This window comes from Lepidothrix coronata, unplaced genomic scaffold, assembly GCF_001604755.1.
Source record: "Lepidothrix coronata isolate B3197 unplaced genomic scaffold, Lepidothrix_coronata-1.0 Scaffold187, whole genome shotgun sequence".
NCBI classification, from domain to species: domain Eukaryota; kingdom Metazoa; phylum Chordata; class Aves; order Passeriformes; family Pipridae; genus Lepidothrix; species Lepidothrix coronata.
Genome location: NW_016690367.1, coordinates 403467 through 430317, shown reverse-complemented (window position 1 = coordinate 430317; position 26851 = coordinate 403467). Strand labels below are relative to the sequence as shown.

General features: G+C 49.9%; 1 protein-coding gene across 2 annotated transcripts in view; it reads right to left on the bottom strand.

Moving 5' to 3' along the window:
• Positions 1-13764: 13764 nt before the first annotated feature.
• The window catches only part of RPS6KA1 (ribosomal protein S6 kinase A1), a 38591-nt gene continuing 25504 nt past the window's right edge, over positions 13765-26851 (bottom strand). For both annotated transcript variants that reach the window (XM_017831134.1, XM_017831135.1), the window contains 20 exons: positions 25484-25600; positions 24268-24349; positions 23934-24014; positions 23298-23377; positions 22622-22728; positions 22030-22067; positions 21769-21911; positions 21170-21240; positions 20839-20927; positions 20572-20636; positions 19566-19668; positions 18846-18973; positions 18269-18394; positions 17621-17710; positions 17013-17171; positions 16646-16807; positions 15986-16062; positions 15710-15827; positions 15165-15302; positions 13765-14832 (listed from right to left, as the gene is read on the bottom strand). In XM_017831134.1, the coding sequence (XP_017686623.1) occupies positions 14710-14832; positions 15165-15302; positions 15710-15827; positions 15986-16062; positions 16646-16807; positions 17013-17171; positions 17621-17710; positions 18269-18394; positions 18846-18973; positions 19566-19668; positions 20572-20636; positions 20839-20927; positions 21170-21240; positions 21769-21911; positions 22030-22067; positions 22622-22728; positions 23298-23377; positions 23934-24014; positions 24268-24349; positions 25484-25600 (2097 nt within the window). In that variant the 3' untranslated portion in view covers positions 13765-14709. The remainder of the gene's footprint in view (positions 14833-15164; positions 15303-15709; positions 15828-15985; positions 16063-16645; positions 16808-17012; positions 17172-17620; positions 17711-18268; positions 18395-18845; positions 18974-19565; positions 19669-20571; positions 20637-20838; positions 20928-21169; positions 21241-21768; positions 21912-22029; positions 22068-22621; positions 22729-23297; positions 23378-23933; positions 24015-24267; positions 24350-25483; positions 25601-26851) is intronic.

The following is a 26851-nucleotide window of genomic DNA, read 5'->3' as shown; positions in this document are numbered from 1 at the left end:
AAAAAAAAAAAAAAAAAAAAAAAAAAAAAAAAAAAAAAAGAAAAAAAAAAGAGAGAGAGGAAAGAAAAAAAGTGAAAAGGCTCCTTTGCTGCCCTCTGCCTGCCGAGGCTGCGGGGGAGCCCGGCCGCCTCCTCGGCTGGGGAAGGGCTCGCATTTCCTGGGTGGAAAAACTGAGGAAACGGGGCCAGCTCGAACACCTGTGGTGCTTTCACAGAATCGCAGGATCCGTCAGGTTGGAAAAGACCTCTGAGGTCATCGAGCCCAACCTTTCCCTGCTCAGGATGCGCTGAGTTATCCTTTGTCCCAGGCATGGATGCGCTGCTCTTCACCTCACTGCCCGAAAACTTCAATAAGGGGTAAAACTCATTCCCATTAGAGTCGGCTGAAGGATGTCTCCAGGCTGAGAGGGCTTTGGGATCTGCTGTTTAATACTTAAATTATTTAACCAGACAACACTAAAAATGCATAACATATGCAAGCCACAAAAAAAAAAAAAAAGGATAAAACAGGAGGGGAAAGCGAGTCTGCTGACACACAAACACGGCCAGTAAATACCGTGTGGTTCATTAGATACGGGCTGGGGCGATTCTGCCCAGCAGTTAAAGGCCTCTCACTTCCTCTGCCTGCTCCAGATTGTTGCCTTGTACAAGCTCCTCTCTCCAGCTCTGCCGGTTCCCAGTTTGCCACCTTTTAAATGTGGAGCTGTTGATCCTCTCTGCTGTTGCAGTGCAACACTTTGATGCCAAAAAACCCCCCTTCCTCCGCTGAATCCACAAGTTTCGGGGATGCTGGGACTACTCAGGAAAAGCAGGCAACATGTAATGAAATTATGTGGAAGAGAAGGATCCATTAGAGCAAGGAGATACCCGTAAATCCTGTTAGCAGCCGAGCATTTCCATAGAAATTTCCTGATTCTGGATGCCCCGCACCTTTCCTGCGCTTCCATTTCCTTAACACCACTCCTAAATCTCTACGTGGCTTCATTTACAAACCTAAAACCCAAATGTAAATGGAGGGGGGAGGATCTCTTTGAAGTCCTGTCTCCTTTGTGGGTTTTAACTCTTAAATTTCGTTGTTCAGGGTCTACTGGAAAGAACAGCCTCCAGCTCTTGGAGTAGGAATCATCTCTTGGCTTTACACTCCTCCAGCACCACTCAGTTAACTATGAGCTGTGTGGTTTTAGTCCTTTTAGTATCTTTTAGTTACTTGCTCTTTGTTGTACTTTTATTCCTTTGCTCTTTGTGCTCCAACCGGTGCAGAACGGCTTCTAAGTACACAGATTTATTCTGTCAGCCTCGCGCTGCTTCCCTTAAACATCAAAATATTAAAACACAAAAGCTCCCTGATTACTCATCAGCAGATCGGTGACTTTACACACAGACAGCTTTCTCTGGAGCAAATTAAAACAACTCCTTCAAAAAACTTGGGCTGAGGTGGATTGTTTCCAGATCCTCTTTTTTTTTTTTTTTCCCCCCCTTCAATAAAAAAGGCAGGTCCCAATAAACAGCCGCTGTAGAGAAGCTGATGGCTCACCACATTGTGATGCTGGTGGTTTTGGTTTCACTGCAATCCTCTGTTTAGAGAGCACAAGATGGGAAAATGTCACTTTGTCCACATGTCCCATAAGAATAAATCATCCTGGATACTTCAAATGGATAAAATGTCCCCCAACAAAGAGCTCATTTCTTAGTCTGCACTGCAAAGCGTGATGAGGCCTGGTAGATAGTTTAAATTGTCATAGGAGAATTATCAAAAGCCTAAAAAAACCCCCCAACACATTAAAACGAAGAACTGAAATTCTTCAGCTGCAGGAAATTCAAGTGTTGGAGAGAGAAAAGCCCACAGCACCCTGATATCAGGAACTCTTAATTGAGGAAAAGTGGTTTATTCCTACATGTCCTTTTCAGTGTGCTCTTGTCTAAGTTATTGTTTGTCCTCTTGTTTTTATGGCAACCACTCCAGGACTGACCACTTTAATATTCACTGCTCGAGTGTTTGCAGTGACTCCTGAGAACTGGGAGGGACAATGTGCCCAACACAGGGATCCTCAGCACGGCTGTGTAGGGGGTGGAGATACACCTTGAGAAGTCTCAGGCTGTGTAGGGGGTGGAGATACACCTTGAGAAGTCTCAGGTTCTGAGATGAAGTCTAAATCAATTATTCTGACTGAATTTTGTTCAATTAATGATGTTAATTGCCTGCCTGGAGACCGTTTAAAATTTGAAACCATTTCATAACTTATACATAAAGATTTTGCAGTTGGGAGTGATTTGTTGATACCAGGTTTGATACAAATCCCTCTCCTGCTGTTTTTTTTGGCTCTCTGGTGCCAGGTGGAAGGGCAGTCCTGCTTAGTTTGGGAAAACAGATGATCTGGTTGAGAATTGTGCTTTATTTTAAGTAATTACCAGATCCAGGGTAGTATTTACACCTGTATTTTTCACGTTCTGGCTGATGACATTTTTTTATTTTTAAAGTTACTCAAGCAACTCCATCTCAAGCAGAGATTCTGCTGAATCCGGACTAGGAGAATCCAGTAAAAAAAGGTGTTAGTTTTCTAAAGCTGCAGTTGCAGCATGGAGCACAGCTCAACCAGGGAGAGCTGAGGTTATTGGCCTGGAGGACTCGGGACTTGCTACATCTGCAGTGGTATCGTTGAAATATCTCTGGAACACGCTGCAAGAGACTCTGCTCTTCATCTTCCCGGCCTCCTGCCAGGCCTCTGGCGGAGGATGAGGGAAGTTTAGAGGAGCTTCCCAAATGGGAAAGGAAAAAAAAAAGTCGTTTAAGCGATGTACTTGTGAATCAGCAGCTGAAGAAACGTCATGTGAAGGGAATCCCACTGTCAGTGACAGAACCCTTCCCGTGCTCCAGTGAAAGCCCCGGCAGCACTGTCCAGTCACAGCTCCTAAATGGTGCTAAACGTCCCCAATTCCATGCTCCTGCTCCTGGCAGCAGGAACACAGGGGAGCAGAGAGGGGATGGCACTGTCTGTGCCCTGAGCTGCTGTTGTGGGCACCGGTGTTCACCTTCCCCACCACGGCTGCGCTGCAGGTCACAGGAGCCACAGCCACGAGGATGGAGAAAACACTTTGGAGGAGTCAGGCAGGTGCTTTTGAAGGAGGAGGATGTTTTAAACACAATTCTCAGCCCTCTGCATGACCTGTTTGGGATCCGGCAAGGCTGAGTTAGTCCTGAGGCCAAAGGAGTAAAATGCAGGTAGAAGACAGAGGTGTCTCCTCTCCATCTCACTCAAGGAGTGATAGTGAAGAGAGAGCACAAGACAGCACAAAATTGCCAGGACATCATGCTCATTTTTCAGCAAACACCCATTAGTGAAATTGTTTTCTTTGCTTTTGACAAATCAGTTCAAGCCCACACACATCCTGCAGGATATGTTACACTCAAGGCTCAAGCATCTCTCATTTCCCAAACAGCTCTGACACCCTGCTAGTGATCATCTACTGAAGGCACCTCATTTCACGTTGTAGTCCCTCATGACAAAATAACTCCCACTGTTTATACCTTTTTTTAATGAATGGAAGATGCTCTGATGTATGAGCGAAATACATTGTAAACATCAACAGTGGCTAAACTTGATTTGCATTTTCTGCGGGTGTCAAGTTGCCCCCTTACAAACCCTTTTGGTTTTTTTTCTGGCCTCAAGAGATTTTTGAATGGTGTTTCAAAGACCACTGATGACACCATTCAGTAGCTGGCAAGAGAAAGAATCCATGGATGGAGCTAAGAAGGGAGATAAAAGCAGTCTGTGCCCCAAACCCAACATTTTCACAGTGCACGTGGGCTGGTTGTGTGAGCCAGATGCAGAGAGCTCCAGGGATGCTCCACCGCAATCCTACAACCCTAATTCCTGCGCATTTAAGGCTGTATCTGATTAGGCATTTCTGTGTTTTCCAAGTGTGTAATTATCTAGCACAGTACGTGTGAGTTATGGAGTAAACCCAGTTGGGAGTGGAGCACTGGGAAGGGGAGAAAAGGTCTGTATGTGGGTGGGTGGGTTTGTCCGTGCTAGTGATTGCAGCAATCAGTGAGTGCAGTGCAGAAAAAACCCTTTATTGGGAAGAAACTGAGATAAAATCCTGGTGCTGTGCTGCCAGCAGTTATCACCTCGCTGTAGGCCACGAGGGAGGCGATAACTAGATCCCAGATCCTTGTAGGATCCTCGTTAGGAAGAAATTCTTTACTCAGAGGGTGATGAGGCTCTGTCACAGTGGCCCAGAGAAGCTGTGGCTGCCCCATCCCTGGAAGTGTTCCAGACCAGGTTGGACTGGGCTTGGAGCAACTTGGGCTAGTGGAAGGTGTCCCTGCCCATGGCAGGGGGTGGAACAAGATGAGCTTTAAGGTCCCTTCCAACCCAAACCACTCTGTGCTTCTATGGTTCTGTGATCCAGAGCACCTGCTCAGGTATGGTCCCAAGCAGGTGAGAATTGAAGAAATAGAAGTTTCAGGCTTCTCAGAGTTGAGGAGTTAAGGAAATCCAAGTGTCCTTGCTGTAAATGCAAGGTAAATTATTCATTCTCTCTCTCCCCCCCCCTTTCCTCCCTCTAGTTCAGTTTTTCTTTTCATGCTTTAATCGTTTTGACACCGAGCTGTACAAAAGTAATTTAAAATTAACATGACTGACACTTGGTAGATAGCAGGACCCAGCACAGGGCTCCACCTTCTACTGGGAACTGTGGAAAGGGGCTCTGGATTGGCTGCAGGTCCTGAGGCAGCTGATGGGGGCTAAGGAAAAACACGGCAAACAATTAATTTGCTAATTTAGTTTTCTGTTTAATTTGAGACCAGAAAATTGTCAGGCACTCATCAGCCCACGAGCAAGGCTGAGTGGACTCGGGGCAGAGCTGCACTCCTGACAGCAAGGAGGGGATGTGTTTGATTAGCCAGCAAAGCAATTTCTCCTCCGGTACTGGTGGCATTTCACAGGCTGGACAGCGTTTGAGCACTGAAGTTCTGCAGCGCTGGGTTTGGTGTCACCTCTCCCCCATCCGGCGCGTTCTGTACGTCTGATAACGGTCTTTTTCCCTGGGAAAGAGGTGACGCGCACACGTGTGTTGAGAAACAGCTGCGAAAAGTTGTCACCTCGAGCGCAGAACACGCCTGCAGCCCGTCATTAACCTGGTGCAGCCACACGGTGCCTCGGTCAGCCGGAATTCTTGCAGGGATAATGACTCCTGCACGCGATCAGCGATGGCGAGGCGGAACGAACCTGCATCGGGACTAATGTCCTTTGATGGGGAAAGAAATGCTCTAATTTGATTTCCTCCCTTCAGCTGCCGAGTGTGTAATTTCAGATCTGCGCGGAGCGGGCCCTTTACGCTCCATTTTGGGCCTATTTTTGATTGATTAAATTGAATTGTATCTATTTATTTCACACATCCAATTCTGTATTTCGCGAGTGGCTCGTCAGAGCGAGAAGGTGGACTCTTATCGGGAGAGAGAAATCACCCCGGCCCTCAATTTCCTCCGGTGCATTTGCCGGGATTTGGTGCTGTGCGGACGAGTGGGTGTGTGAGGAGTTGGGAACTCATTAAATCAATGAGTTGGTTGCCAGCAGAGGGAGCGAGGGGCAGGGCCGGGTTCAGCGGGGAGTCAGGAGCCTGGAAACGGGACCGGCTCCCAAGGCAGGGTCACACAGCTCTCTGGAAAAAGAAACCAGACTGTTGAAGCATCAGCGCAATTTGTTTCCTAAATCCAAATGAGCCAAGAGATAGGATCTCGTTTGCAAATCTGGGACCTTCTTGGCCTCCCAGATTCACAGATTCCCTCTTCCCGGGCTAAGTGGTGCTCTCTGTAAGCCCAAGTCACTAGATGGTACTGTTGCTGCTCAATATTGCCGCCTCCGTGGGCCACCTCCTCGGGAAACCCACGTTTCTGCTGAGGGGGAAGGAGGGCTGTGCGATTTGTCAGGGAGACGCGAGCGAGGAGCCAGGGAGAAGAAGTAGGTCAGAGCTGGTTCCTGGGATTCGGCTGTTGGAGGGGGAGAGGAGGGAGGGCAAAGATTTTGTCTGTGCTGGTTTGCTGCCTGCCAGGTTTGCTGCCCCCAGGGGGCACAGGGTCAGGCCCTCATGCAAACCCTGTGAAACCTGGGTTTTGGTCAGCCTCACTCGTGGTTAAGCAGTGCTGGGGGCGGAAGGACGGAGCCCTCTGTGGCTGCAGTTGGGGGGAGTTTTGTCACTGCACATGGAGTCACCTCCTGGCAGGAGGCAAACCACAGGTTCATGGGATGTTTTGGGTTGGAAGGGACCTTAAAGTTCATGTCATTCCATCCCCTGCCATGGGCAGGGACACCTTCCCCTAGACCAGGTTGCTCCAAGCCCCGTCCAGCCTGGCCTTGGGCACTTCCAGGGATCTCCACCTCTACACTAAAAGCCAACCCGCGGTGAGGGACTGGTCGCACGAATTCCTGAACCGCTCTGAAATCCCCCCCAAGCTTGCAAATGACATCATCTCCTGGGTCCCATCCCCGTTAGGAGGTCACCAACCTCTCCCTGGTGGAGGGTAACAAACAGGTTATTGTGCTCTGTGCCACAAACAAGCCCCGTCCCTCCCGACTCTGTCCCTGGGAGCAGAGCGGGGAGCTGCTGCCTGCCCGGCCTGCGCTCGGGTTTCTATTAGAGGGGAAAGTCAGGCCAATTAAATCAGGCAGCATTGAATCCCTAATTGACATAAATGAGACAGACAGACAGCTGGGAAGACTGGGAGGAGGGGAGGGAAAGGGGAGCAGGTGCCCTGGATGAGAAAGAGATGAAAATCCACCCTAATAGTACGGCAGCTTTCCTTATTCTGTGTGTTTAGATTAGCCAGCAACATCTTGGAAAGTGTCTAAGCTTCTGCTGGAGAGAAATTAGTGAAATAAATACAAGTTACAGCCATTGTGGACCTGATTAGAATGTTCCCAAAAGCTCCAAAGAAGCATAAAGCAAGAAAAAAAAACAAAAACAACAAACCAACCCAAAAAACCAAACACCACCATCAAAAAGACTTTTAAATTTGTGTAGTTAAATTAAGAAATCTGGTTTTCCCCATGCAGTCTGAACATGAGGCCTTGCAGCTGAACAATTACAAAATCATTTAAAATCGTATTTGTTTAATTTTCCACATCTGAGAAGCGCTTGCCCAGGTATTTCCCCCTCTCCTTTTACCAGGGAGTGCTCTTTTGCCTTGAACAGACCTTTCAAACAGTAATTTATACAGAAATAAGTTATTTAAATTCATACATTTCAGAAGGATGAGGCATAAAGGGGAGGAACTTACCCAGGTCCCACCCGGCAGCGCCGGCACTGTGGAAGGAACCAGAATTACCAGCCCTTGCACTGCCTCACCCAGGGTGTGCCCTGATGGAAACACAAACTCTTGGCCCTTTTCTCCAAACACACCCCTGGTGCTGCACAGGTGAGAAGCAAAGGTGGGAAAGCATTCCCAAAGGGATGCAGACTACAAGGAGGGGGGGGAAATTCAGTTTTTTGGTGCTGGTAAATCCTCCAGTAGCACAAGAAAGCAGCGATTTGGGATTAGCTCTTACAAACCAACCCCTGTCTTAGTTTTAAAATAATCAAGATTTGCACACTGCTGTGCGGGAACACCAGACGTGCTTTTCACTTAACGTTTCCATAAACTTTTGAAGTCTCTTCCCGAATATTTCAACACTTTTTCCTTCCCTGTTTTCCCAGCTGGGATCATTTTTTGCCAGTACAGGCAATTCTTCTCGGTATCCATGGGAATTGCCTCCATAATTAGACGTGCACCCAGTGCACAGATCAGAGCGCTCCAACCCAGCAGCTGGAACTAGGAGGCAGGTCTGATTAAATCTGCTCTGCCACGAGGAGAAAAGCCAGCTTTAATGAAACATCAGAGGAACTCCCTACCCCGTCTTTAAACAGGGCAGGAAAAGGGGCTCCGGGATTATTTTGTGAGCCGCTGCTCCTCGTGTGCTCACAGCCCACCGAGCAGGGAGCGAGTGCAGCAGTGAGTGATCCAGGGCCTTGAAATCGGGGATCTGCCTCGTTAAAAGGGGCTGATTGCCAGCAGTGGCCTTTATTAAAGGGGCTCGCTCACAGTCTGCCTTTGTAATTACAGTAAAGACTGGAGGTCTCAGCAGTTGCAGTTGGAGGTTTTCTCCTCCGTAGTTTAGGATAACCCTCCTGAAGGCAGTGAGATCAGGGTCAGCTCGAGGAGGAACCACTTCTCATCTGGGTTTCCTGCCTTGCCCAGCAGTTACTGTTTGTGAATCCACCAAAACACACACAGAGCCAGCCAACAGTTTTTTTCATAGAACACCAGGATGGTTTGGGTTGGAAGGGGCCTTAAAGACCATCTAGTCCAACCTCTGCCAAGGGACACCTCCCGCTATCCCAGGTTGCTCCAAGCCCTGTCCAACCTGGCCTCGAGCACTTCCAGGGATGGGGCAGCCACAGCTTCTCTGGGCAACTTTCATGGAAAGCAAATGATTTCTGTTCCTGCACACCCAGTTCTGCACGTACACTGTGCTGTGCAGGAAAGGGAGCCGGTGAAAGGCAGATGGTTGGATAGAAATTATTAATCCCATACAAGTTTTTTACCTTTAGCTGCTGCTTCTGCTTGGTGCCACAAACCTGGGGGCTGCGACACGGAGGGGATGGAGGCAGGCAGAAAACTCATGCTCTAAGCCTGCATTTCTCTACATTTTTATTTTTTTTTTTTTAAAAATAGAGCCGGGAGTTGGGCTGGTTAAAATTCCAAGTAGTTTGGTGGGTGGGGAAAAAAGCGACTTCTAACAAATACTGATTTTTTTCCTGCTGCTGACGGCAGCAAAGGACACGGCGGGGCTGGGGGATCAAACGCGGCTCTAGTCTAGACAGAGCCGCACTCCCCGCCTGCCTCAGAAGTTCATACAACACCAGCTGAGCAGAATTTAGCATCTCATTTCCCTAACATGATTAAGATGCAGCTCCGTGTCCTGGGGTACTGACAGGCCCTCAGATCTCTCCCCGTTGCCGTTTCCAGCGCTGGAGGAGTAACTCGCTTCGGAAACGCGGCCCCGCGGACAGATCCCAGTAACGGAGGTTCTCCTTAACTGGGGTTTGAACTCAGCCCTTCCTGCAGTTCTGTAATTTGAATATCATTTTCACAGCCCTCGCAAAGCAGCAGATGAATGAGAGATTCCTGGCTTTGAGTCAAAAGCTGCGGTAATTAAATGTTTATAAAACACTTTAAGCAGGCGAAGTGCTATTATAGACAAGGAACCAACAGATCTGGCAGATTGGAGCCCGATTTTGAGGCACACCAGCAAACACAGCTCGTCTCCCCCACTACATCTCTCTTTTAGAGCTGCTAACAGAGGATTATGGAGGCCATTACCAGGTTCCTTTTATTATAGCCAGAATAAGTCGAATCAGAATTGCTTCCTTCCATACGAACATGTGTGATTCAGAAGTTTTTCCCTCTGTAATAACTATCCAAGCAGAGGGCCAGCTTGCTGTTCAGCTCGGGAAGGAACTACCCCTTGGGAGACGAGAAATTGCTGCTACTTCTGATCTCTCACATAAAACTGAAGAGCTTCCACCTGTTACAGGTTTCTAACACCATCTGCTGTTTAAAAAGAAGATGGCATTGGAGCTCAGCAGCACCGAGAGCTCCTGCTTGTTTGATAAACCAGACGTGACACCAGCTAATCTGTAATTGCCAAAATTACCTTTTTTTCCCCCCTTTTTCAAGCCCTGAACATATTTCAACTTGATCTTCATTATGAAAGGAATGATTTCTTCACTGGAATACCCAGAAGCCCAACGTGCAGCAGCTGAACACCAGGTCCATGCCACACTTCATCCCCAGCCATGGAACTGCATCATTTCAGCACCAAAGCAAATTCCAAGCAATGTCACCCCCTCCAAAGCCTGGCCCAAATAACCAAGTTAACACTGTTTTCTTAGGAGAGAGCCTTGGTCTCCCCGGGGCATGAGGAGCTCAAAGGAAATCATTCTTTATAATAAAAATAAAAATATTGACCTTCTGCTGGCTCACACTGCTGCCTGTAGGACAGAATAAATACTCTAACCAAGGATCCTTTTACTACTTCCTAATTGAAAGTGATACAAACTTTTGTCCCAGGGAAAACAAAAGAGCCCTGGAGTTCATTATACATATAAATTGAAGGGCTCGCCACCAAATGCTCTGAGTTTTTGTTGCAGATATTCATAATAACAATGATTTTTAAAGAAAAGAGTTTTCTCTAAATAGGTCCCCGCAGAGCCTGGCAATTCACCGTGAGACAACCGTGGGTTTAGACAAAAATCATCCAAAATCTCAGTCTAATACCAAACAGGGGTTGCAGCTACAGGACCCTTCTCCGGTGTTACAAAATTTTTTGTCCCAGGAAAAACAACGGAGCCCTGGAGTTCATTATACGTCTAAACTGAAGGGCTCACCATGAAATGCTCTGAGTTTTTGTTGTACTTATTTGTAATAACAACAATTTTTCTAAACAAAACAGAGTTTTCTCCAAAGGGGTCCCTGCAGAGCCCGGCCACTCACCCCCGAGACGAGCAGGGGTTTAGACGAAAATCACCCAAAATCTCAAAGTCTAACACCAAACAGAGGTTGCAGTCATGGGATCCTCCTCTAATTGTATCACATCAGCCCAGTTACAGCATCACCCCCTCCCCACTTCCCGTTTCTCGCCCCCTCCACACGTCATTTAAAGAGTCAGTGCCTCCTTTTGTAAGCGATCGGCTCCTCACCCCGGCACTTTCCGTGCACTTCGCGACAAAAGAGACCTTTTACATGTCAATTTATTTTCAGACAAGCATATCTGAAAGGGAGTTTCTCTCCGGAGTCGAATTAGTATTAATGGCAGGTGTTCAGTGCCACACAAAGGGAGGGAGGCAGTAAGACAGCTTGATGTTTTAATAACCGGAGGCAAGGAACTGGAGTGGCAGCGGCCCTCCAGCTTCCCTGGCGTGAGTGAAGGTTTTATTCAGAGCCCCCACGTACTGCCAAAAAGGAGACCTTGAAATATTTTAAATGTTTTTTCTTTGCCTTAAAAGAGGGATTAAATTGTCGAATATTCCATGAAAGCCCGGCGCCCGCCCCACATCCCGTCCGACACGCTCGCAGTCACCCAGCGCTTCCGAAGCCTCCCCCGTCCTTGGGAAGGCGGCCGTGGCCACCACGAGGAGGTGGTGGTGGCACCCAGGAGGCCACCAGCTGCACCATCCAACGCCCACCAGTGCCTAAAGATGCAGGAAAAGGAATTAACGTGAACTGACTCAAAGGTGGGAGAGGGACTAAACCCAGACCGCTTTCGCTGTGAGAAAGGAACAGAAGGTGATTGCTGAGGAAGTCACTGGCCTTCAGTTTTAAAGACAGCCTAAAGAATCATGATGGGAATATTGATCGGGCCAAAATACATTTATTTATGCCCTGGTTAGTTTGACAGAGGGCAGAACCACATCATTAAGGGGAAGGCACAGCTATGGTACACAGTGGGAAGAAGGGAAACAGCCTCTCAGCCTCTTTTACAGCAGAGATATTGCTGGTTTATACCCCAGAATAGGGAAGTTTAACCTTTCTTACACAAAAACTGTATTATATAGAGCTGTTCAATATAATTTTCAGGCTCTTTGACTTTGGATGCTCTTTCTGCACAGGTTAATTCCAGGTAGACTCAGCAATTCGAAGCTGGATTTTGGGATTTCTGCTCCCTCGAGCTTTCATACAGACCTACAGGACAAAAGCTTAAAGGTCAAGTCGATTATTAAACACCTGAACTAACACAAGCAGTTTTCCTTGCAAAGATTTCCTTATGCATGGAAGTTAAATCCATTTCTACCCCTTTTCAAGTCATAACAATTTGTGATATCCTCTGTGTATCCTTTGTCCCAAGTTACAGCTAAATGAGCTCAGACTCTTGTGAGAGAAGATCATTTGGTCTCTCCCAGACACCAGCTCCCCAAAACAGACATTAGACAGCCAACTTTCACCTCAAATAATGCAATTCCAGTTAAGATAACAGTTGGTCCCAACTGTATTTTGGTAAAGGTCTAATTCTGTCAGGACAAAATTAAAAAGGAAAGGACAGAGCCCGGCCGGTCACAAACACCTGCAGTTCTCATATACAGAGAATTCAACAAGTCCATTTTTATTGAGCACTGGAATTAAAAAAGGTAACAGCACTTGGTTGATTTGGAACTAAAAATCCAGACTTGTTTTTACTTATGGATCACTCAGAACAACGTGGGTAAAAGCACCTCGGAGGGGAAGGTGTAGCCCTTCTTGTTCACTCTCTGCTCCGGAGGGATGGAGGTTCCAGAAGCTACAGCTGCACCAAACACAAAGTTCTTCTGCCTGAAGAACCCCAGTGAGGTGGAGGGGTTGGGTGCCCCAGGCATTGGGGTTGGATGCCCCAGGTATCACCTCGTGGCCAAGGGCTGCTCTCCCCGTGCCCACAGAGCTCTGCACCCGGCTGTCCCCACACACCTCTGAGTTGTCCCCAGTTGGCCTCACACCAGCACAGCACAGGGAGGATTGAGCAAAGGTCATAATGTTTTTCCTGACTGATATTTGAAAACATTTGCAATTTCATACAAACAACCTTCCAAGCAGGGCAAACATTTGGTTTAATTCCCCCTAAACGCCAAGGCTGAAGACCCTGATGGTCCATGTCAAGAGGCTGACAGGGAGTGTTGATTCCCACCAACATATCCAGCCCCATCCATCACTCCAGGCCTTCCCTGGAAATACAATGTAGGAAGTATTCTGAAAAACTGCTGAGGTGTCCACTTCAATCCCAACTTCAACCTCAGCTCCAGAAAGATGTTTATAATTATTGTGTTGGTTGCAACAGATTAAATTAGCTAAAATTAGCACACCACTGGCACAAGAGTTACTGTGGAGTTGTAGGGAAGAGAGGTGAAAACAAGTATTTTTAAAGAAGGCATCTTGGATAATGGTGTCCCCCTCCCCAAATCTCAGCAGAACATTTAATCCATCTCTGCTGGGGTCAGTGGCAATACCAGTAAGAGGATCCACTGTGAACTGGTGCTGGCCTCCTCCTCTCAGCAGCACTGGACACTCAGGCTGTACTTGGAATAGAGAAAAAGAAAAAAATTGTGACTATTTCAGCTTCTCACTGGCTGCTCCAGGGATTAAACCAGGACCTGCTTGGATTAGGGTAGAGGAGGAGAGGGCTGTACTTTTCAGATAATTCTTTTTATGGAATTCTCCATTTTAAAGCCAAGTGGGACTAAGCAAAAAAGAAAATTTCCTCTCTTGTGACATGATCAGCTAAAAGTAGGAGAAATTCACAGGAGAACCTTTGCTGGCTTCAGTCACATCCTCGAGCTCGTGAGTGTTTGCAGCCCTTTTAGCAACCCTGCTCCTTCTCCCAGGAAACAGCCACCAGGGAACCAGGGAGCTCCAGCAATTCCCTGCAAGTCAGAATGGGGCAGGATTTTATTTCTAGCACAGTTTGCCTCCAAGTGTTGGTTTCTATTAGCACTAAAATGTCCTGAGAGTAGAGAAATTCCCTTCCACATCCTGCCAGCTCCTCGTTCCGTGACCGGTTCTAATCACTTCCCACTGCGGAGCGAGGTGTTGCACCTGAGAGGAGGTGGCATGAGATGCAGCCCTACTGCTGGTTTTCCCACCACAGGGCCGGGTGAAAAGCTTTGCAGCTCTCCCAAAAGGCAGGCAAGGAGCACTGTCCCCACACAAGGCAGGGAAACGACCGGATTCTGCAGCTGAAAGTCAGTCAGTAACGTAAAGTCACCTGAATGACACGTTTATTGTACGAGTCAGAAAGAAACCCTGAGTTACCAAGCTGGAGAACAAAGTTAAATTAAAAAAACAAAGGATGGTTTTGTTCAGAGGTTCCTGCTGCTGACGGGAAAGGAAAACCCCAAAATGGTAAAAGCAGCAGCCAGAGCCAGCCCAAAGCCTCGGCTTTGCCGAGGAGAAGGTTCTGTTGTCATCCCCACCTGCCCAGGTGACAAACTCCCATCTGGTGATGGGAGGGCAGAGGGAAGGAAGGAGCCAAACCTAGCAGGTGTTCTGGACAGGTGAAGCATCTAAGGGAGGGTTTGGAAAACTCTGGTTTATTTTGTTCAGAGAACTGAACTGCTGGCTGGGCAGGGGGAGTGTGGGAGAGAGGGAGAAACAGAGGCTGGAAAATCGACCTCACGTGGAACACACACACAGAAAGTGAGGGGGAGGGAAGTCCTTTAAGGACAAGAGCACTGCTGGCTGGGAGGCTGCAGGGTCGGCTTTGGGAAGGGCATCCAAAGGTTCAAGAAGGGAAAAACCCCAAAGCCTAACCCCCAAATGTGGTACAGTCTTCCAACTGCAGTGGAGCTGGAGAGGAACAATTCCAAGAAATGCTGTAGCAACAACAAATACCAGGCCCTACACAGGGAAGGGTGAAATCAGAGCTGCTTTTTAGTGCCACTTGACATCAGTTATACATTCTAGTTCTCATATACACGGATGTCTTTAAAAATTGACAATTTACACTTCAAAAAAGTTTTACAGTGAAGTTCTCTCGGCAAAGATCAGTCCACACGAGGAGGAGCCAGTCTTTCAGGAGCAGGAAGGCACTTGGCCTTTTGAGAGCAAGCCTCCAAGGGAGCTCCAGTGCAGATACTGACTGTCCACAGGTGTGCAAAATCCAGTGTGTGCCTGCACCGTGTGGCTGCAGCCCAGCCCAGCCCGGCTTCACAGGGTGGTGGAGGGAAGTTTCTTCACCCGCCTCTGTGCCAGGATGGAGGACTCAATGGGCTTCAGCTGAGGGCTTGGCTTGGAGCTGTTCAGTGCAGAGTACGTGGCAGCCATTGCACCCTTGGAGAAAGGGAGGAGAGAGGTAATTTAAGTGTAGAAATCATGTGGGTGTAGAGGAGCTACTTCAGACTCGTGGCTTTACAAGATGCAGCCAAACCCACAAACAAAGCCAGAAGCATCTTTCTTATTTCTTTAAATCTCCCTCCTGCACTGATATGCTGTTTGAGAACCTCCCATTTTTACCTCCCCACAAACCCAGCTTGTCTGTATTCCCTCTCCTGCCCCACACCTCTCCAACCTGCCATCCTGCTTTCCCACCCCACCATTGCCCGACCTGGACCTTTCCCAAGGTACACGAGGGACCAGCTGAAGGCTCAGCCCAGACTTTGTACCTTTACAAGCTGAATGTCCTGGTGATTGAGCTGGCTCTGGGGCAAGCTGTCCTTCTGGGTTATCCACGGATGCTGCAGGACCTGCTTGGCTGTGAGACGCTGGTGAGGATCTACGTGGAGCATCTTTGATACCAAATCCTAAGGGCATCGTTTGGAAAAGTCAGACTTTAGAAGATTTCATGCTTTAAATGCAAAAATACCACCTGTCTGCCCCCAAATTAGGTTTTAAATTCAGAGGCCAAGTTTAAAATCCCCAGACATCAAACTCTTTTTGTATGAAATATGTTTTTGGCAGGCCTGGGAGGTATAACACAGCAGCAAACCCCACATGGGTCAGGCACGAGGTTGGTTTTCCATGCAAATATTCACAGCCAGAACTGAAATAAAGCTGCTGTGTGGAAGGCAGACATGGGGGAGAAGCTACACCGCTGGTATTCTTCTCTCTCTCTTGTGTCCTCCCTCCCCAGCCTGCTCTAAACTTGCCTCACTGCAACTGACCTTGATTGACCCCAACCCTTGAATGCAACACAAATATCAACCCCTACCTTGGCCATGTCAGAAATAGTGTCCCAATTGCCTCCACTGATGGAGAACTTCCCCCCACCTATCCGGGTCAGGATCTCTTCTGGAGTGTCACTGGGACCGTTTGCAAACGGAGTGCAGCTGGGGAGAGAGGAGAGGAGAGAGCACTGGATTTACTGGCCTGGGACACAGGCAGGGAGCACCACTGGGCAGCAGTGACTGAGGAGAGTCCTGCTGCCACTGCAGAGCAGGGGGGTCCCAGCCCCAGCCCTGCCTTCCAGTGGGACAGAGCCACTTACCCAGCGAGCATCGTGTACAGGAGAACCCCCAGGCTCCAGATGTCACAGCCCTCGTCGTAGCCTTGGCGCTTCAGTACCTGAGCAGAACAAAGGGAAAATAAAGTGTGTTTTGTTCTTGTCGCTGAGCTCATTTCAGAAGAGGGGGCTTGGCCCGGGTGCAGTCCACGTGCAAAGCATCCAGAGCCCGACAGAACAGAAAAGTCTGGGACCGAAGATCAGGATTCAAATCGGACTTTGGTTTCATGGAGCAGAGGAACCCCTCAGGCACGTCAAGAAAGAAGCCCTGTTCCAGTGTGGTGACACTGCATGTGTGCTCCCATGCCATGCTGGCTCTCCTTCTTTCTTCCTCACCAAGATAACTGAGTGGAAAATCATCCCACCTCTTTTAACAAGTCACTTAATGAGGAAGGGAAGCAGCCTAGGAAATCACTGGGATTTTACAGTCTCAGTACCCTAAGCAGACCTCTCATGAGGGCAGTGCAGGTTGGAGAACTGCCCTGTAACTGCACTTGGGATCTCCTATTTGTTCATTATTACAAGTTGGATCTCTGTAGTTCCCTTTTCCAGGGCAGGCTGGAGTTGGGAATGGGGCAGATCCACTGTGCCAAGAGGGAGAACAGGGACAAGGGGGCTCCCAGAGGGTCTCAGGTCAGCACTTACCTCAGGTGCCACAAAGTTGGCTGTATAGCAGGGAGTCATGAGCAGCCCATTCTCAGCCCTCAGCTGCTTGGCAAAGCCAAAGTCACAAATCCGAATGCTCTCGGGGTTTCCCGACTTATCCACGTAGAGAATGTTGCTGGGTTTCAGGTCCCTGTGAACCACCTGTGGAGCAAAGAAAGGGCCACACCCCAGGTAGATAAAGGTCTGAAAGCTGCCTGAGGACACTCAACCTCTGCTCTGGTCCCACATCTGCTTTGCCAAGAGAGCAACACCAGCAAGAAATAATTGTCCTGACGGGCAGAGTTACTCCCTGGAGGAGAGGGAGCACAGTGTAATGCCAGAGGATTCCCAGGAAGACCATACTCACCCCTTGGGAATGCAGATACTCCACTGTTTTACAGATCATGTGCAGGACTGAACTGGCTTCCCTCTCTGAGAAAAACTTCTGTCTGAGGATTTTATCCAGCAGCTCCCCTCCCCTCATCAGCTCAGTCACCAGGTACACGAACTTCCCGTCGTCGTACACCTTCCAAAGCAAACGTGGAGAGGGGATTAACCAAAAAGTGCTTCCAGAGCTTCCCTTTTGTGCTTCTACCACCGAGAAGCAGAGATCAGCAGAGGTGGCTCTGGGGGTGCTTCCCCACCCCAGAACCATGGAATATCCTGAGTTGGAAGAGACCCACAAGGATCATCAAAGTCCAACTCCTGGCCCTGCACAGGACAACTCCAAGAATCCCACCCTGTCACTGAGAGTGTTGCCCAAACACTCCTTGAGCTCTGGCAGCCTTGGGGCCATGGCCACTGCCCTGGGGAGCCTGGGCAGTGCCAACCACCCTCTGGGGGAAGAACCTTTTCATAACAGAGACAGAGTGACACTGAGCCACTGGGCCACCCATGCTGGAGCTGAAATCTGCTCCCTGAGCAGCCTGCACTTCCTAAACCAAAACACAGGGAAGTCATTCAAGCCACACTCACATCTTTCAAGGTGATGATGTTTGGATGCTGCCCGTACCGCAGCAGGATTTCTATTTCCTCAGAAGGGTCTCGCTTGCTCTTGTCAATCATCTGCAGGAGTAGGGAGAAGCAGGATTAGTCATAACAGGGTGAGAACGGGGCCAGGACAAAGCACACAAGCTGAGTTTAGGGCCTTGCAGAGCTCCTGTGCCATATCTGCTCCCCTGCTCTCTGTAGCAGCTGGAGAAGGGGAAGTTGTGTTCCTAATCCCCAAAGTTTTATGTCTGTTGTATTTGTTAAGATCTGGTGTAGCCACAGCTTTGCAAGCAAAGGTGAGATGCTCTCCTCCCTCTGAGGGAAGAGAATGCTGCTCCCTGCTATTCCTGGGGAAGTGCAGGTACATGCACAGGAGCACAGAAATTGTCCTTTTAGGCCCTACACGAGCAGGGAAAGCGATTTCACTCCTGGATGTTATTTTGCTCTTCGTGGGATGAGCAGAAATAGAATCACAGAATGGTTTGGGTTGGGAGGGACCTTAAAGAACACCTAGACCAGGCTGCTCCAAGCCCTGTCCAACCTGGCCTTGAACACTTCCAGGGATGGGGCAGCCACAGCTTCTCCGGGCAAAAATCTAGCAGGGGAGCTCAGTTCCGAGGGCAGGGCTCTGACCTTGACTGCGTACTCCATGTTGGTGGCTTTGTGGATGCAGCGTTTGCACACGGAGTAGGAGCCGACGCCGATCACCTCCTTCACCACGTACCCGTCGCTGAACTGGACGTTCTTGCCGTGCAGCTGCTGCAGGAGCAGAAAGGAGAGATGAGCTGTGAGGGTTCAGGGAAGGGTTTGTGCAATGTGATGAGTTAACTGGCAGAGCTGGCAGACTGTCTGCTACATCCCACAGCTTCTCCTCCCGGCTGGGAGAGGGAGGAGAAGAGAACAAGGCAGATATAGGTCAGTGGGATAACACTGTCTGCTCTGAGCGCGGTGTGTTTGGGTGGCACCTTCAACCCACAGGCATTTACAGACCCCCCACCAGCACAGATCCACGTGGGGAGAGGAAAAGCCACAGCCCTGCGTTTTCCTGCCAACCTGTGCACAGTGTGACAGTCAATGGAAATGAAAGAAAAACAGGATGCAAGAATTCCAAACAGACACCGCCTCGGGCTTCCTGTCAGAGCTGCTCTGGGCGGCGCAGACCTGGAGTATCCCTGCGCTTTCAAACAGTTCCAGTGTCTCCATTTCTTACCTGCACAACCGAATGCAGGGGTGGCTGGGCAGGTTTCACCTTGCCATCCTCCATCAATCCGGTCGCCACGAAACTGAAGCCTCGGAAGAGCTGGTGGGCCCCCGCACTGGGGGGGACACCTGGGGAATCTGCAACAGGAGTGGAAACACAGCTTGAAGAAGGCTGGTTCTGCAAGCCTTCCCCTCGCTCCCAGGAGCTGTGGCTGATGCTCAGTTTATTCCAAACAAGAGCCACACCAGCAGCACCCAGCTTACCCCTAACACCCCACAGAGAATCATGGAGTCATCCAGGTTGGAAAAGCCCTCTAAGATCAGCGAGTCCAACCATTCCCCCAGCCCTGCCAAGGCTGCTGCTAAACCGTGGCCCCAAGTGCCACATCCACATGTCTTTTAAATGCCTCCAGGGATGGGGACTCCACCACTGCCCTGGGCAGCTGTGCCAGGGTTTGACAACCCTTTCCATGAAGCAGTTTTCTTTAATATTCAACCTAAACCTCCCATGGCACAACTTGAGGCCATTTCCTCTTGTCTTACTTGTGAGAAGAGCCCGACATCTCTATGGCTGGGCCACCCTCTCAGTGCTGGAACCATCTGAGCTGGCAGCACCAGCCCGAGGCAAACCTTGCCCCTGCAGGCACCAGATGCTCTGCGGTGTTAAATATTAAACCACAGAGCATCACCTCACACAGGAAACTCTGGCTTTGTGTGGAGTCCCACAAACCTTTCGGCGTGCGCGACGTAAATTCTGTGTCAAAGTAGAAGGTGTCGTCTGGCTGGCCCACTGCAGGCTTGAAGGGGGGCTTGATTTCCCTGCGGTACAGCTTCTGCAAAACACAGAGAGTGCTCTGACGGGTGCATCCTTCCAGAGGGTGCAAAGGCCGGCAAGGAAAGAGATTTTGTGAAACTCCCTGGCTTAGCATTTAGCTACAGCTCAGCAGCCTGGTGGGTTGCTTTTGAGTCAGTTTGTGGAGAAATATTACGAGTTACATCATATATTAAATCATGAAAATAAGTGTTCTATAGGCAACTTGCCCCCACTCCAAGTGCAGCATCCATAAAGTATTTTCCTTGACAGGCTCTCCCACCTCCTCCTAACTCCCATTAGGGCTTTGCTGACACGTATCTCCCCAGGGGTGGCCAGAGGAGATGCATTAGGAGGACATTCATATCCCAGAACTCCCACAAGTGCCTTTTTAAATTGCTTCCTGAAGCAAAAACTGGAAATAAGCTTTACTGGCATTGCTGGAGGGTCAGTCTAGCAGCTTGCAGGGACCTTGGAAGTATTAGGAGTGATCTTCAAATCCCTTACCGAGTAAGGGAAAACAGGGAAGAAACAAAATTGTGTGGCAAAGTAGGGAGTTGGCCAGAAGCAGTTGGGAAGTGCCAGTTCAGTGATTGCCCTGATTTCCTCGCCAGGAACGTTTCCCTGATTCCTTCCCACTTAGTGCATGACAAACCTCGTGCCAAACCCCAATTAAAACCTGCGCTTCTCTGCCGACAGATGAGTAAATTCGATCTGAGGTGAGGTGACAGGCAACCCAAGTATGGAACAGTTCTGTGACAAACAGAATTTTAGTTTCGGGAAGGATTATTGGAATGGGTGGGGACAGGGGCTGGTGGCTCTCCCGTGGCTGCTCAAGCACCACGACCACGCTATTCCTGCTGCCAGAAGTGAATTGCTGGCGCTGAATGGTGAGGAAATCTGCTTTCATGTTTCTGATACTCACGTTCCAGTCAATGGTGGAGTAGAAAGGATGGCGCTTGATCTCTTCTGCCCCATCTGGTCCAGAACCTGCAAGATGCACCACGGAGCACGTTGCACTAAACCCCTGACAAAGTGAGGGTGACACAACACAGCCAGGGGTGATGGAGAACTTGGCTGCAACTAACCATTAACTGAGCACAAGTGTGAACACGCTGCTGACCCAGGAGGGTGAGAGAGGCCCCGATAGGGCATCAGGTGTATTTAGAAGGAAACAAAACATTTGCCTTACCTAATCTGTTGGCTGGATTCCTCTTGAACAGGGCTCTCAGGAGGCTCTGCGCCTCAGCACTCAGGAACTGTGGCATGCCCAGCTTCGCTCTGGGGAGGAAGTTTTGCAATCAGCTGCAGGTTTAAAGAAGTCAAGCCACAAGCTGACTGCAGCACCTCCACCCCCAAAAAGCACAGTCATCCCCTTGGCATTTACACTGCACCCTTCTAACTAACTGTTGGTAGGAAACCGCTTGCCAAATAACGCCATTAAATTGCGAGAGCCCCCAGATTGCAACACGGCTCAAAAAGCAGCACCTCCTATGCAGGCAGGAGAGAGAAACTCCTCTTACTTGAGGATGAGGGTCATGGTCTCCTTACGGTCCTTCCCCTGGAAGGGCAGCGCACCGGTGAGCATCTCAAACTGGGAGGGAAGGAGAAAAAGGGGGGGGATCATGTTTGGGCAAGGCTGAGGGTTGCACAGATCTCACTGCCCCTTCATCTGCTCGTGAAAAGCTTGAGGGATCCCAAGCCTGGCTCTAGCAGAGCTCACAGGCATCGTGTTTTCTCAGGAGGAGCTTCAGATCACAAGGTTTGTGCAGTGGGAACACCTTCAGCCCAGCGCCGGCTCCTGCGGGAGCCCTGGGATTCAGCAGCTGCCAGATGGTGGCACCAGATCTGCACGGACACCCACATCCCGGCGCTGGGGTGGACACGGACACCCCCACATCCCAGAGCTCACCGGGACAGCCCCCTCGGGAGCGCTGCCTCCCCCGGGAAACCCACCCAGCTCCTGGCTGGGCGCCAGGACAGCCCCTTACGGAGCCCTTTGGGGAGGGTGGGGAACACCCCAGGTCAGCAGGTCTGGCAGACACACAGACCCGTGTCCGGGTGTTCCAGAGCTGGAGCAGCTGCTCCTCCCAGTGCCCGCAGACTCTGGCTGGGTACCTACCATTAGGACCCCGTAGGACCACCAGTCAGCGCTGTGTGAGTGGCCCTGGCGATTCACCACCTCTGGGGCCATGTACTCCACTGTCCCACAGAAGGAATAGGCCTTCTTCTCGTGGTCTATGGCCTCCTTACTCAAGCCAAAATCTACACAAGAGAAAGCCCGTCAGCACACACCCCCACGTGCCCTGAGCAGTCACACAAGGAGCTCCCATACTTCAAGAACCGGCCTTGCAGGAGCCCAAGGCCTCGTGGAGTCCCTCACCTGTGAGTTTGATGTGTCCTTCTTCATCCAAGAGGATGCTACAGCAGGAATGGAAAAAACAAGTTGTTACAGTCTGCAGTGAGGGCTGGTGAGAACAAGCACAGCAGTGGATGGTCTGAGGTGCTGCCAAAATCCAGAGGAGAAAGTTATCTGTCCCTTCTCCCAGTGCTTTAAGCTCCACCACCAAGACATAAGAGGGACCAGGAGCAGCTCCCTTCTCTCTACATCCTCAGCTTCACATGGAACAAATGACCCACACAGGTTGCACTTGCTCTGATCCCCACATACCCCAGGCAAGGAGAACCAAGCCATGCAGAGGCCCAGCCTGGTGCCTCCTTCCCCCAGAGGCTCTCAAACTGCTTAAAGCTGGAGCCCAGAGGCTGCCAAGGATTGCTGTTCACACACGTGGTGCACATATGCTGCCTCCTGGCCACAACCACTGATCTGAGGAGCAGCAGCCTTGGATTGGCACTGCCACCTCCCATCTGCCTGGCCTTGGGCCATCCTCCAGCCCTGCCTGTGTGGAGGGCTGGCTACAGGCTCGGGGCTGGATGCAGGACTGGGATCCCTGGCTCAGCTGGGCCACACGTACTTCTCTGGTTTGAGATCCCTGTATATGATCCCCAGGCTGTGCAAATGGTCCAGTCCCAGCGCCAGCTCCGCCAGGTAGAACTTCACGTCCTCCTCAGTGAACATGACCTGCAGGGAGGGACAGGGAGAGGAGAGGTGCTGGGGTCACAGCGCCAGCAGTGAGACCCTTCACGTCCATGTTGCCCCCTCCTGCTGTTCCCAGAGTTCACCCCCATCCTAAAGTACCCATTCATGGAATGATAGAATGGTTTGGGTTGGAAGGGGGCAGGGACACCTTCCACTAGCCCAGATTGCTCCAAGCCTCGTCCAACCTGGCCTTGGACACTTCCAGGGATGGGGCAGCCACAGCTTCTCTGGGCAACCTGTGCCAGGGCCTCCCTACCCTCACAGGGAACAATTTCTTCTCAACATCTAATATAAATCTCCCCTCTTTTAGTTTTTTTTATTAACACGATGCCCAGCAGAAGCTGCTGCAGAGGTGAGACCTGCTGCCTGTGCTGCTGCTTTCCTGCCAGAACACAGGATTCCCAAAACACCCTCTCCCGTTGCCAGCTGTGGACTAGCAGCAGGTTGCAGGTTGTTTCCACCCCTCTCAAGGGTGAGTCCCTTCTCCAGGCCATTAAGCACAGATGAACTGGGAGCCTCAGCAACCCACCGAGATGCCAGAGCATACCCACCTCTTTGGAAAGCCGAGTAAAAAGGTCACCTCCTCTGAGGAAATCCAAGATGAGGTACAGCTTCCCCTCTGTCTGGAATGCTGAAACACAAGCCGGAGCGGGAATCAGACCCCTCCACTGAGGGAAGGCTCCGTGGTGTTCCATTAATCACTTAAATCCCAGTGGCTCCAGTTGGGCAGATGCCCTGCGTGGTTACTGGGTTAAACACAGGTAGGGCTGATATCTGAGGTAAAGGAGATGGCCTGTCTGTGCTGCTGAAATGGGAGCTCACCACAGCACTCTGGCACTGCAGAAAATCCTCCTTTTATGGGGGTCTGGTTCCCTTCCAGCCCTATGGAAAGGGCTGTTTTCCCAGGAGAGGCACTGGTCACTTCACAGCGAACAAAGCTGACTCTAGCTTGACTAGTTAACTCTGCTTTCTCAGTTTCTCCTGATTTAATGTTTTAATCCCAAGGATTTGATGTTTCAACCTCTTCTCCTGGTCTGTTCTCTGTTCCCCATTCAATAGCTGGAGCGGGCACGGGACCACAGACCCTTCCAGGAAAGGATTTGTGTTAAGGGGATTGCATTTAAAAGCAAAGAGTCTGTTGGAGCCTGCAGCCCCTCTCCCAGCATCCCAAACAGCCCCACACTCACCATAGTGGAGTTTCACCACAAAGGGATGGTTTACATCAGCCAGGATGTCCCTTTCTATCTTTGTCCTTAGTCGATCACGCACTGTGGGAAGACAGGAGCAGCTCAGACACAGAAAAAGCCTCAGAGTACCCCAGTCTTGTCCTCAACCTTAAGCCCTTGAGCACCAAGCAGCTTGAGCCAAGGGTCTGTTGCAGATGGAGAGAAAAGGAGGCTGTTTGGCTGGGATAAAGATGCTCCTCTTTTACCTAAACCACCCCAGGACTGCTGTGACATTTCCCCAGCGCTCTTTAAGTCAGGGAGGGTCAGAGCATCACGGTAAGAGTCTCCTTCCTACCTTTCAGTGTCGCCTTCTTAAGCACTTTCATAGCATAGAGGTGGTTGCTGTCTGGTGGTGTTATTTTTCTCACCAAGAAAACCTGAGGCAGAAGAACAGCACATTCAGCAAGCACTAAACACTGGCAGTAGGAGCTGGATGCCTCCCAAAGTGGCAGACCTCACAGTAACCCTAAAAAGCAGCTGTGCCTCCTGTGAAACCCCATGGGGTTTTCAGGGAAGTGCTGTGTGTGGACTCCTCTCCTCACCCCCCACCTCCAGCCATTGCAGCATTTGTGTTTTCATGCTGCACTTCCCTCCTCTTGCCTTCCACACCTCTTGCTCACTCCTGCAGCTCCCGTGGGGCTCTGGCTGATGCCTGGGAGCTGTGACTGGAAGCACTGATGCTTCAACGTACCACAAATCCTGCTGGTTTGTCAGTCAGATCAACTCCTTATTATTCAGGTCCTGCATCCTCTGGATTTTTGCCTCCTTCCTTTCCCTGGTGTCTCATTCTACCTGGTTTTAGGCAGCTTCAAAAACACACCACCTGCAAGTGGTGGCCTTGGCAGTGTTACTGGTTGGACTGGATGATCTCGGAGGTCTTTTCCAACCCAAATGATTCTCTGATTCTACAAAGCCACTGCTGCATTTGCCCAGGAAACAGCACACAGTCCTGTCCAAGCCCCCACTGTCAGCTGATAACTGATTGACATGAAGCTGATTTAATGTGCCAGCAGATGGTCTGTAAGAGACTGGATTATTTACATGCTGAAATAGATAAGAGTTACAGGCTACTTCCTTCCTGCTTCACAGAAGGGAAACTGGACCATAAACTGGGGCTAGAACCAGTTCCTGGCACACAGTTCTGAGAAGGGAGGAACATGCCTGAGCCCTTCAAGCCCTCAGTTTGACTGACAGTTTGGCAGGCAGCTGAAGAGCTGCAGGAGGCCCTTCTGCCCTGTGTGACACCTGCGTTCACGAGCAGGACGTTCCTGCTCTCCTCCTGACCATCTGCAAAAGGAATTACAGGGCAATTTGGACATTCAGGCTGGCCCTTAGGAAAGGCATCACTACAGTCACCTTCCAGGTTACAGGCACCCATTTGGGTGCTCAGCTGGGCTCATCCATCAGATTTTCACGGTCCGGTGGGAACCAGGAAAGTGGTTTTGTTGGGAACAGTCCCTTCTGTCATCAAAATCATTTCTGTCATGGCATATAGGAAAGAGTGATCTCACCTTGCCAAAGGAGCCCTGTCCCAGCACCTTCAGCAGCTCAAACTGCGAGGGATCAGCCTTCTCAGAGCCTTCCTTCACATGGTGTGTGATGTTGAACTCCTGCACGACACCTTCTCCCTGGAAAAGAGGGGACACGGTTGGCCGGGACTCCTGAACAAGGGAAAGCAGCCCTATCGGATCATGGAACAAGGGTTGTAGCTACAGACCCCCAGTAACCACATCTGAGAGAACCATGGAAGCTGGTGCTTGTCACAGGGATCAACATCTGGAATAAATAAGTCAGGGGCAGGTAGCACCAGGCAGCCTTGGCAAACTCCCCCTGCTCTCCCGGCGGCTCCGCTCACCGCGGGTGCCGCGCTGGCTTTGAACTGCATTTCAGAAGAGTGCTTGCAAAGCACCTTCCTTTTTAAGGCACTGGTAGCAAAAACAGGAGTGTTTATGCCACTAAAAATCCCACAACACACACACACAAAAAAATACGGCACTGTTGTCAAAACAGGGCCAGGGCTGGCAAAAATCAGACATGTTGGAGCCCATCTGCTCAGCAATCTGAGCAACTCTGCAACATAAGTCTTAGTGCATCTTCAGCACATACAGATGATGCTTTAACAGACTCGAGGCTTCAAGAAGATTGAGGGGAAGCCAAGGTCTCTGGCACATGTTTTGTTTAAAACACATTATTTTACTTATAAAAAAAAAGGAAAGAAGAAAAAATAGATTTAATCAGCACGAATAGAATAAACTCATCAACGGAGCTAGGCCAGCACTCCAGCACAGCCACAGACCCTGAGGTGATGCTGCAACACCTCCTGTTCCCAGCAAACCTTTTCCATACCTCTGATGACTGAAGCCCCTAAAAAAACCACCTTGTGCTGCTTTCTATTGCATCCCAAATACACTGAGACTTTTTATAGTAGTAGTCTTCCATCTGTGCCTTTCCCTCTACTTCTGTTTATCATGCCTAGTCAGTATATCTGATCCTGGATTTCCTCTGAGCTTGACCTGCTCCAGCCCCTCTCCCACAGGGCGGGTTGGACTCAACTTCCCACTCCTACAGACATGACTCTTACTCAGGCCATAAATCCCTTGTAGCTGGACATCTTGTAAGGGCAAGCCCAGGCTCCTCAGCACTTCCCTCCCACGTTATCCAGTGCAGATATGGATATTGCTTTTTGGACTCCAAGGCCAGCAATTATATTCCAAAGTGCATTGAGCTCAGTTCTCCCTGACCCTTGGGCAGACGTGGCCATCAGAGGCTGCAGAAAGCTGCAGCCACTATTTCGTTTTTCCCCTTGCGGAGTTGGGGGGGAAAAAAAAAAGAAATTACACTTTATTTACTAAAGCTACTCAGACACTTGGTCGGGAACC